Below are 11,873 nucleotides of genomic sequence, written 5' to 3'. Positions count from 1 at the left end.
TATTTTTCCCAGCTACTGCTTCTCTTTACCATACATTTTAATATTTTTAATAAATTAACAGCCTTTTGAAGCCAAAAAGAATCATTCCTGACTAAGAGCCAGAATCTTGAGGCTCCACCTCAGCCCAGTGAACTAAAACTGAATGTTTTGATTTGATGAATCATATGTACTGGAAAGCCGCTTAACTCTGTTGCAAGGTTTTGTCTTTGATCCTGATGTAGTCACTGCATGAGCTTTGGGGTCAGACAGTCCTTGATTTAAATCAAGACTCAGTCAAAGCTGTGTGATTCCGGCTGAAAAGGACATAAGCAACTATCACTTTCCCATGCATTTTTCATCTGTCACCCTCTAAACCAGCTCCTCTGAAACTTTAATGCGCACAGTACCACCTGGGGTTCCTGTTAACCCGGGGATTCGGATTCAGTAGGTCTGGGGTGGGGCCTGAGATTCTGCATTTCTAATGAGATCAAAGGTGATGCTCCTGCGGCTACCCTGTGGACCACTTTAAGTGCAAAGGCTAAAAGCAAGGTTTCCAGCCAGCAGTATCAGTATCACCGGGGAACCTGATAGACGTGAAATGCAGATTTTTGGACCCCTCCTCCCCCAACACACACACACGCCAGATTTACTAAATCAGAAACACTGGGATGAAGCCCAACCAGTGTTTTAACAAGCCCTCCACGTGATGTCACTGGTTTCCCAACCTGACTGCCCACATGAATCACCTGGGGGCGGGGTGGGTTAATACTACTGGGCATCGGGCTTTCTCAAAGCCCGACCAGGTGGCTCTAATATGCAATAAAACTTAGAAGCCTATAAAGTAGACAACTGCACCTTGATGAGCCTTATTTTCCGCCTGTGTAAACGTGGACAAAATCCACAACAGTTCCTGCCTTGGCTTCCAAATTTTGGCATCTCCACCCAGCCTTAGTCGGCCGCAGTCCCAGTTCGGTCTCCGGCAATCAGCCTCCCCACCCCTAGTCCCACAGCCTCTGCTCGAGAACAGGAGGCCCGGATCGCGGACCCGCCGGAGCATCCGCCACGTAGCGGATCGTTCCGGCACCGCCCGCACCTACGTGGCTCCAGGACCCAGCCCCGGGGGGCTCCCCGGACGGCGCCGGAGCAGGACGCGCATGCGCCCGCTGCCCGCCAGGCCGGCTCTGAGTAACGGACTCGAGCTCCCTCCACCGGAAGTGGGCGGCCGTGCGGCGGGAGGAGCCGGCTGTACAGTGGTGGCTGCGGGCTGCGGGCTGTGGGCGCCGGGTCCGAGGCGCCTGCGCTTCCATCTCCGCGCCATGGCAAAGGCCGTGGACGTGGTGCGGCTGCTTCTGGGCTCCACCGCGCTGTGCTTCTCGCTGCTCGGCGGCTGGACGGCCTCGGCGTCCAAGGCGGTGACGGCTCACTTGGCCGCGAAGTGGCCCGAGACCCCGCTGCTGCTGGAGGCCAGGTGGGTGCGGGCCGGCCCCTCTGCCGAGCCCAGCGCGGAGGGAGGGTCGGCGGGGCTGTGGGCTCGCCGGTGTCTGCCGCCCCCTCGGGCCCCGTCTCTCCGGAGGGCGGCCGGGACTACCGCTTCTTGCACCGCCGCTGCCGGCGCCCTCGTGCCGGGCGCCGGAGCATCACCCCCTCCCCTGCGACCCAGTGCGCCCCACTCGCTTGCAATTACTTTTCCCCGCAGTTCCTACTTAGCCTCACCCAGTGTTTTCCAAACTTCGGGGGCCTTTGTTTAACTCGTTTGGATTTCATTAGCATTTACAAAAAAGAAAAGGAGGAACGGGAGTCTGGAGTTGGTGTGGCGTTTAATGCAGGCAACTTCCATTGATGTAGGCAGTTCTTTTTAGGAAATGGTTTTGGAAGCCCCTGGTTTCATCATAACACCGTCGATCTGCTCCTAGGCTTTCTGTGGAGAAGGCAGCTTCCCACAAGTTATTTCTTCACGAGCGTCCTCCACTGAAATTAGTTCATAAGCTATCACCTTGCAGAAACAAAACTTACAGCTGTTGAGTTTTGCTCTTAGTATTCTAGAAGTTAAACAAAATTTTTAAGTTTTCTTTAGTTAGCATGAACTTTTTTTTTTTTTTAAAGATTTTATTTATTTATTCGACAGAGATAGAGACAGCCAGCAAGAGAGGGAACACCAAGTAGGGGGAGTGGGAGAGGAAGAAGCAGGCTCATAGCGGAGGAGCCTGATGTGGGGCTTGATCCCATAACGCCGGGATCACGCCCTGAGCCGGAGGCAGACGCTTAAACCGCTGTGCCACCCAGGTGCCCCTAGTTAGCATGAACTTTTAACGCCGGTTTTGTCAGTTCGCCAAAGAAACAGTTTATGGTCCTAAAAAGAGAGTCCGTTACCTGACACTACATTACATATTTAAGATACTAAAGTGGGTTTTGAGATATAATTAACATTACATATTAGTTTCAGGTGTACATAATCAGTATTTGTGTTGTGAAATGATCACAGTCCTAAGTAGTTAACATCATCACCTGACATAGGTACAAGTGTTTTTTTCCCCCTCATGTTGAGAACTTTTAACATCTCTTAACTTTCAAATCTGCAGTGCAGTACAATTAACTGTAGTCACCATCCTATATATTACATACCCATGACTTATTTTATAACTGAAAGTTTGTACCAGTTAACTTTAAAAATAAAAACGGACTTATTCGGGAATTATACAGAATTGCAATTAGGGACAATCAAACAATGGCAAAACCATAGACAAGTCTAACAAACAAAGGAGAGGAACATTATTTTATGGAGACAGAAAGTTTGGAGGGGTTGTTTTGAATAAAAGTCTTTGGAGAAAAGCCAGAGCCAGTATGGTGACATTTTCTCCTTGGCTGAGCTGCAGGATTAGTCAACTTCTTGTAGGAGATGCAAAATAATACATCTTTCTCTATTGGGGCCTGTAATTGATTCCTGTTGAAAATTTTCTGTTAGGCATCTGTAATTGACAGTTCTTCCTGTAATTGACATTGAGTGGTACAGCGACCCTTTCTCTATTCCCAGTCCAGTTTAGTGAGGTTTCTGTTTAATAATTTTTACATTTCACCCTTTTGGTCAAAATCTTTCCTTGAAAGCATCACTGACCAAAAGTCAGGTTTTTCATATTCAGTGGCTTTTTCCCTCAGTGTCAGAAAGGATCTTTCCTGATTATTTTGTCCTATATTGATGGAAAATACATGGGAGTTGGAAACCACTTAAAAGCCACATTTGAATAACAAGGAAGGGAGGTGCCTCAGAGTTCTCCCTCCTAACCGTCTAAAGTCTGTATGATTTCAAGATAGTAAGTATTGGAAACCCTCTCCTAATTGGGTACATCATTTTTTTTAAGTTTATTTTTTTTTATTTTTTTTATTTGACACAGAGAAAGAGAGTGCAAGCAGGGGGAGTGGCAGGGAGAGGGAGAAGCAGGCTCCCACTGAGCAGAGAGCCCAACGTGGGGCTGGATCCCAGGACCCTGGGATCATGACCTGAGCCGAAGGCAGACACTTAACCGACTGAGCCACCCAGGCACCCCTGGGTACATCATTTCTATGAAAGTTTGACAGGCGACTAAATACAAAAAATAATTATATAGAAACAGAAGACGTAACATAACTTCCAAATTATATGATATTTCTAAACAGGGCCCCTAGGTCAGAAAGTATCCAGCTGAAGGTATTTATTGGCATGTAATCAGACTTAAGAGAGAAAAGTTCTCCCAATGGAGGCAAAACTAGAGTCATTATGCCTCCTGGAAGTCCCCACTTAAAGTAGCCATGAAAGCAAAATAATACTGTAAGAGCACACTGAAAGAATTAACCACGTGCGTTTGAGTGCAGGTATAAACATGAAGCAAAAACTAATGAAATTTTGCAAAAATAGCAAAACTTCAAAGGTGTATTAAAACAATATTATCTCAAAAGAACCATTTGAAAACAGATGTTATCCAGTAATACAGCCTGTAAGGTTGCAAATTCAGAAACCATGAATTCGGATAAGAATTCTGAATCGAATAATAGTTCAGATGAAAGAAAGGCATTTGTAAATTCTGAACCTTCTAACCCTTCAGAAAAAGCAAGTGAAAATTTAATTTGTCATGGGATCATGATGAGGCTGTTGCTGAAAGGCTGTAATCAAGAGAAGAGGTTTCTCCCTTTCACAACGGTTTGGGAAATGCACACAAGATCATTTCCTTTCTAAGAAAGAGATAGAAGCAAACTGGAAAAGGTATACAGGCCTGGTGCCGACATGCTGAGAAAGCTGTATGGTCAGATGTGCTCTGCTTTCACTTGAGGAACTCTTTGCTTGCAGGTCACCAGATGGTGTACAGGTCCAGTCAGGGTTTGGTGATTTCTCTAGATGTGTCACATGAGTCCAAGAGCCTGTCCCTTGGAGTTTGGTGTCACAGGGATTAACAGTTCCTGGTAAAAGCCTTTCCAGCAAGATTGAATAGAGTCTTTCTGGAGGTGCCTTTTTCTATAGATGAACTCTCCAGTTTGCAAGATGTGATGATTAAGGTCATTGTCTTCCGGCAATGAAAAAGATCATTCTACCAAAGCTCGGTTATTTTTCATAGAAGTAATTAGGCCTTTACAATATCGAAGCATATCTCCTTTTATCTACTGTGGGTCAAAGGAACGGTAGGGGCGAAGTGCATTGGACCTCTGTGACCATCTCAAAGAGCGAGAGTCTGAGTTTCAAAGGGGTGGATCTGAGATTTAGAACTGGTGGCAGTGCTTTTGGCCAAGGTGTTTGGAGGATCTCTACAAATTTTGCCAATTGAGTCTTAAGAGCGTTAATATGTTCAACTAACGTGAGGATTGAGGATGATATGCACCATGACACTGTCGTAAAACTGGGCGAACAGCACAGATGTCAAAGCACCTGATAAGTAAAATGGGTTTCCAATCACTGTGAAGTTTGAGAGGCTTCCCCAGGTAGCGATCATTTTTTCTAACAGAATTTTTAGCCACAGTAAAAGCAGCAGCTTCTCTACAAGGGAAAGCTTCGGTCCAGTGAGAAAACATACAGACCCATTACTGAAACATGTTTCTGTCCACGCGGTGGGAAAGCACTGTGAAATCCATCTGTGTGAACAGGTTTCCCTGGATTGTGTTTTTGACAGGTGGGGCAAGTGCAGTAGGCACCTTTTGCAACCTCATTAATATGTTCCCACCTATGGGTTCATGGATGTTATCTTGTGTCGGTGGACCACAATTGTTTATTACATGTATAGTGGTAAGCAGTAGAAGCTTAAAGATTTCTGGTAGGGCCAAATCGTTCTTTGGTCCAAACCAGAGTGCTCTCTTTATTGAGCCAAGAATTATTAGATTTCCAGTATTGTTTTTCCCCCCTCTGGAGCAATTTGTTGGGTATCTCTCTCTCTCTTTTTTTTTTTTTTTTAAATAAGGGTATTTATTTGAGAGAGAATGTGAGAACGCGTGCACACGCACATGCACATAAGCAGAGGGGAGAGGCAGACTCCCTGCTCAATAGGGAGCCTGACACAGGGGTCAATCCCAGGACCCCGAGATCATGACCCGACCCAAAGGCAGATGCTTAACTGACCGAGCCACCCAGGCGCCCCGCTTGTTGGGTATCTATCTTCTGGTGGTCTTGCTGAAATATCATTTGGCAGAACATCTCTTTGGACCTGACAGAGGTTATTGGTTTCTTTGAGAGCAGTGTTTTGGGCAGAAATATCAATGAGATCGTTTCCTTTGGCTGCCAAGGAGTTGAGTCTGGAAGGCCCAGGTACCTTAATAACAGCCAGAGCAGCCAGCAAAGTGTGGTATCTAACAAATTTTGGACAAAAGAGTCATTTTTAATTTTAGCACTATTGGAAGTAAGGAAACTTTTCCTATATTCCAAAGTCATGAGCTACCCCAAAGGCATACCTGCTATCAGTATGAATGTTTGTAGTTTTAGCCAAAATATAGGGTGGTTAAGAGGGATCCCATGATGATTTCGTTAGGAATGTCTCTGAGGCCAGAGTGATATCCCTGTGCCATAGGGTCTAATTGATGACTGTAAGACACTATAGGTCCCTGTGTTTTTGGGCGAGTACTCCCAAGGGTGTTCCCTTCCCTCTCATATGCAAAGATACTATGTCTTCCTGATCTTTCCAAATAATAGGGTGAGGTTTTACATTTTTTAGTAAAACATTTAGAGATTGAGCCGTAAGAGAGAAGTTTGGAATCCAGTTTCAGCAGTAGCCAGCCAGTGCAAGAAAACCTCATAATTGGCCTTAGTTTTAGGTTTTTGGAAAGTTCATAATGCCATGAAATCTCCCTGGATCCAAATGTAGTTCTTGTTCTGAGGGCAGGTGCACTAAGTTTCTAATGTGAGTTTGAGCAAACAGCTATTTTTCTTTAGAGTGTTAATTTCCCTTTAAGGCCGAAAGTTTTAACAGGTGGATGCTGTTTTCCTATGAAGAGGTTTGAGAAGGAGAACAGAGAAGCAAATCATCTAGGTATTGTAACCAAGTAGAGCCTATAAAAAACTTAACATCCAAATCAGCTTCTAAGGTTCGTGAAAAGGACTCTGTGAAACTGTGGGGCATTACTGTCCAGGTGTATTTCCATTTTTCCTAAGTGAGAGCAAAGAGATACTGGCTCTCCTTATCAACGGGAATATTAAAGAATGCATTATATAGATCAATTACAGTGAAAAATTTGCCTCCAGTGGGAATGGATGTCAGTGTATGGGTTAGGAACAGCAGGATCCTGAGGGATAACAATGTCATTTATTGCTCAGAGGTCCTGGACAAACTTCCATCCTTGGCCATTGGATTTCCTCATAGGTACAATAGGCATATTATAGGGATAATGAGGCCTTGAGCTTTGTAACCTTGTATTATGGGCTTGTTTCCTTGAAAGGCTTCTTTATTTATAGGATATTCATTAACGCTAGGGAGAGGTTTTGAGGAATCTATTTGAGTCTTAATGGGAGGTATACTGTGGATTCTGCCAATATCAGCTAAAGAGCTTGTCCATAGAAGATGGACCCAATAGGCAAATGGACAGTGTTCTCAGACTCAGCTGTAGTGCTGTCAGAGTCAGAGCAAATAAAAAGAAAATAAAAAAAGAAAAGTTTGATTACTATGATCAAATTCTAGGATTATTTCCGCTTTTGGAAGAAAGGAATTCTGGTGTATTTTTCCAAGAACTCTCAGCCCAATAAATGATTAGTGATAGAGGAACTAAGGAGAAAGGTATGTGTATCAGAGTGCTTAGACGAAAGGGAGTAGGTTCAGAGATAGGAACCTGTTGAGTTTATTGGAGACCCCCCACTTTAGTACTCCAGAGCAGGGACTGCTTCATAGCAGGGGGCTTGAGCACCAAGAGTGTAGCTCTGGTGTCAATAAGGGCAGAGAAATTCATTCCCAATCTGGAGAGTGGTTTCTCTGAACCGAACAAGAGGGAAGACTGGGAAGAGCCTCTGTAGCTCCTTGGAGCCCTGTTCTTGGGCATTAGGACCCTGGAAATTTGGCTAGGGGGCTGAAGGTGTCAGGAGCTCCTAAGCTGGTAACAGTTTTTTCCCCAATGTCCTGGCTCTTTGCAAATAGTGCAAACTAGTAGGATTTTTATTTTTTGTTCAGGTGCCTTCATTTGCCAGAGGTGAAAATGAAGAATTTTAAGAATTGTATCGGTCTTTTTTTTTTTTGAGGGGGTGTGACACATGTAGGATGTGAGCAAGCTAGTCTGCCAAATTGACTAAATCTGGAGTGAACATAGTTTCTCATTCAACCCTGGTCCTTTTAACTAAATAAGAACCCCTTAATAAGTATAGAGTTAAATGCTACCTAGGTGGATTCATCTAAAGGAATATCAGAATTTATTTATTATTTTTTAAAGATTTTATTTATTTATTTGACAGAGATAGAGACAGCCAGCGAGAGAGGGAACACAAGCAGGGGGAGTGGGAGAGGAAGAAGCAGGCTCATAGTGGAAGAGCGTGATGTGGGGCTCGATCCCATAACGCCGGGATCATGCCCTGAGCCGAAGGCAGACGCTTAACCGCTGTGCCACCCAGGCGCCCCTAAAGGAATATCAGAATTTAAAGACAATTTGGAGTTGATTGTAATAGTCATGAATGGGTTCACCAGGCTTTTGTGTCCAGCCTGAGTTTTGTTCCAATCAACAGGCTTAGGAAAAGCTACTGTACTTAGTGGAGATTTCCAGCAAGAGTTTCAGCCTCTTGCTAGAAATTAGGTGTGTGTTTCTCTAAATCCCTTGCAGGATCTTCGCTGGACTAGTTTTATCCAGTGTTTGGCCTGGCCCTCACCAACAAGCATGTAGACGAATTGATATAAATCTGAGAAACCGGGTTGCTAAGTTTGAACAACTATACTAAGTTCTTGGGCAAACCTATCGAGGTCCTCAGTCACTTTAGGAAACTCTTTGACTATGGCTCACGATTCAGCCTTAGTCCAGGGAACATAATGAATTTGGGGTTTATTTAGATCCTCAGGAGACTTAAAACTTTAACAGGGAAGGTTTTAATGGGTTCAGGAAAGAAAGGAGTGGGAAGTTTGGGGAGAAAGATAATTTCAGCGAGAGAATTAGAAGAGGGAACCTGAGGGTGTGGAGGAGGTGCAGGCAGACGGAAGGGCAGGAGGAGGATGGCGCTGGAGGTGGGGTCTGAGCTCCAGGTGCTGCCGCATATCCTGAGACAAGACGGCAGGGGGAAAAGAGACCTCAGAAACTTTTGTGACTTCTGTAATTGTTTACCTCAGCTAATCTAGAAATCGTATTTTGCAGAGAGGCAATTTTAGATTTCTGATAACCTTTGGAAGCTTCAAAATACCAATCAAAATAGACATCCCATGCAGCTTTGACAATTTTAGAGCCGTGGCTGCTTTGAGAAAAGTGTTGGGGAGATCAAATAATGGCCATTGCTGTTCTAAATTACTTTTGGTTAAGTCGGTGCATTTATTTAGAAATGTGGATGAGGAGGGACCGCAGTTTTTAAACACAAAACAACTGGGGTCCCAAAAGCAAGAGTGGGGGGGCTCAAAGCATTTTGATACCTGGGATCCCATTTTGTAGAGGCTTTTTTCTAAGGGAGAAAAATAATTCCTAAACGGCATAGTTTCAACAGGAAAAGCCTGTTCCAGAAGCAATCCAACTAAAAGGCCAGTATAGTTCCAGTAGGAATGGTCCAATTTCAAAAAGGAGTCAGATCAAAGACTTGCACAGTTCTAATGAACAGTCTGGTTCCAAAAGGATTTGGACCAGCCAGAGGCTAGCACAGTTCTAACAGGAACAGTTTGGTTCCAAAAAGGAATTGGACTAAAAACTAGTGTAGTTCCAACAGGAGCAGTCTAATTCCAAAAAGGAATTGGACCAAAGGCCAAAACAAGCTACAGTTCCAACAGAACCAGTTCGGTTCTGAAAAGGAGTCAGATCAAAGGCTAAATGAGTACTCTCAGAAAGAACAAGGCCTTAAAATCCCAAATAAAAGCTTGGAGAGCTCAAACACAAAGAGAGCATGGCTAGCAATCCAGGAGAAAACTTACCCCCAAACTCCAAGGTGGGCAAGAAAACCGTGAACCCAGTTGGCTCTGTGGGTACAGGCACTATTTGCTCGCCAGCCTCGGATTGTTGGGGGTCGTCTCTGGATCCTACCTCTGATCACCAAATAATGTTAATCTTAAAACAGTTATTTTACCAACAAAAATGGGTTTCCTCAGGAATAACAGAATTGCAATTAGGGACAAACAAGCTATGGCAAAACCTATGGCAAGGCAAACAAAGGAGAGGAATGTTATTTTATATAAAGAGGGAATTGGAAGGTTTGGGGTTTTTTTTTGTTTGTTTGTTTGTTTGTTTTTTAAGGAAAGTCTGTTGGAGAAAAGCAGTTCAGGGTGATGATGGTTTCTCATTGGCTGAGTTGCAGAGGTAGCCAGTTTCTTGTAGGAGATGCAAGGTACCTCTTTCCCTGTTGGGCCCTGTGATTGATGATTCTTTCCTGTTAAAGATTATTCTCTTAGACGTCTGTAATTGACAATTTTTTCTGTAATTGACATTGAGTGGTACAGCTCCCCCTTCTAGCTGCTTCTAGTATTCCCCCACCACCACATTAGTGAGGTTTCCCTTTATTAATTTTCACATACTTTTTGACCACCTCCACCTATTTCACCCATCCGATGCCTGCCTNATTTTATTTATTTATTCGACAGAGATAGAGACAGCCAGCGAGAGAGGGTACACAAGCAGGGGGACTGGGAGAGGAAGAAGCAGGCTCATAGCAGAGGAGCCTGATGTGGGGCTCGAACCCATAACACCGGGATCACGCCCTGAGCCGAAGGCAGACGCTTAACCGCTGTGCCACCCAGGCGCCCCAAATTTTCACATACTTTTTGACCACCTCCACCTATTTCACCCATCCGATGCCTGCCTCTCTGCAACCACCAGTTTGTTCTCCGTAAATGAGCTCTTTTTTTTTTTTTTTTTTTAAGATTCCACATATAGGTGAGATCATATGGTTTCCTTTTTTATGGCTGAATAATCTGTTGTGTACATATGCCACATTTTCTTTATCCATTCATCTATTGATGGACACTTAGACTGTTTCCATGTTTTGGCTATTGTAAACAATGCTGCAGTGAACATGAGGTGTATATATCTTTTCCAGTTGATGTTTCATTTTTTTTTTTCCTGAATATATACCCAGAAGTGGAATTGCTTGATTATATGGTAGTTATTAAATTTTATTAGGAGCATTCATACTGTTTTTCATAGCGGCTGCACCAATTTACATTCCCACCAACAGTACACAAGTGTTCTCTTTCCTCCAAACCTTCATCAATACTTGCTGTCTCTTTTTGATAGTAGGTATTCTAACAAGTATGAGCTGGTATTTCATGGTTTTGATTTGCATTTCCTTGATGATTAGTGATGTAGAGTGCTTTCTTGTACCTGTTGGCCATCTGTGTGTCTTTTGAAAAATGTCTATTCAGAGCTTTTTCCCATTATTTTAAATGGAGTGGGTTTTTTTTTGGTATTGAGTTGTGTGAGTTCTTTATGTATTATCAATATTAATCCCTTATCAGATGTATGATTTACAAATATTTTCCCTACTAAGTTGCTATTTCATTTTGTTGATGATTTCCTTTGCTGTGCAGAGGCATTTTTTTAAAATAGATTTGAGAGTGAGAGCATGAGCAAGGGGAGGGGGAGAGGGAGAAGCAGACTTCCCACTGAGTAAGGAGCCTGATACAGGGCTCCATCCCAGGACACTGGATCGTGACCCGAGCTAAAGTCAGATACTTAACCGACTGAGCCCCCCCAAGATGCCCCATGTAGAGGCATTTTAGTTATAGTACCACTTGTTTATTTTTGATTTGTTGCCTTTGCTTTTGGTGTCAAATCCAAAAAAACCATTGCCAAAACCAATGTCAAGAAGCCTACTGCCTATGTTTTCTTCAAGGAATTTGTTGTTTCAGGTCTTATGTTCAAATCTTAATTCATTTCAAGTTAATTTTTGTGTGTGGTGTATTGGGGTTAAGTTTCTTTTACATGCGGCTGTCCAGTTTGCCCAACACCATTTATTGAAGAGACTGTCCTTTCTCCATTGTATATTCTTGGCTCCTCTGTTGTAAATAAATTGACCATATATACATGAATTTATTTCTGGGCTCTCTATTCTGCACCATTGATCAGTGTGTCTATTTTTATGCCAGTCCCATGCTGTTTTGATTATTCTAACTTCGTGATATAGTTTGAAGTCAGGAAGCCTATTGCCTATAGCTTTGTTCTTTCTTAAGATTGTTTTGGATATTAAGGGTCATTGGTGAATGTTCCATTTTTGTGAAAAATAGTGTTGGGATTTTGATAGGGGTTGCCCTGAATCTGTGGATTGCTTTGGGTACTATGGACACTTT

General features: G+C 43.5%; 1 protein-coding gene across 3 annotated transcripts in view; it reads left to right on the top strand.

The window, feature by feature from the left end:
- The first annotated feature begins 1,180 nt into the window (after positions 1-1,180).
- The window catches only part of UGGT2 (UDP-glucose glycoprotein glucosyltransferase 2), a 186,003-nt gene continuing 175,310 nt past the window's right edge, over positions 1,181-11,873 (top strand). Inside the window, exon 1 of one of the 3 annotated variants that reach the window (XM_002918641.4) lies at positions 1,181-1,447. In XM_002918641.4, coding sequence (XP_002918687.2) covers positions 1,296-1,447 — 152 coding nt within the window. In that variant the 5' untranslated portion in view covers positions 1,181-1,295. The remainder of the gene's footprint in view (positions 1,448-11,873) is intronic. The other 2 variants (XM_034665381.1, XM_034665382.1) reach the window with 2 other exon arrangements.

Source organism: Ailuropoda melanoleuca, chromosome 7 (assembly GCF_002007445.2).
Source record: "Ailuropoda melanoleuca isolate Jingjing chromosome 7, ASM200744v2, whole genome shotgun sequence".
NCBI classification, from domain to species: Eukaryota; Metazoa; Chordata; class Mammalia; order Carnivora; family Ursidae; genus Ailuropoda; species Ailuropoda melanoleuca.
The sequence above is the reverse complement of the archived record's forward strand: the minus strand, read 5'-3'. Positions and strand labels throughout refer to the sequence as shown.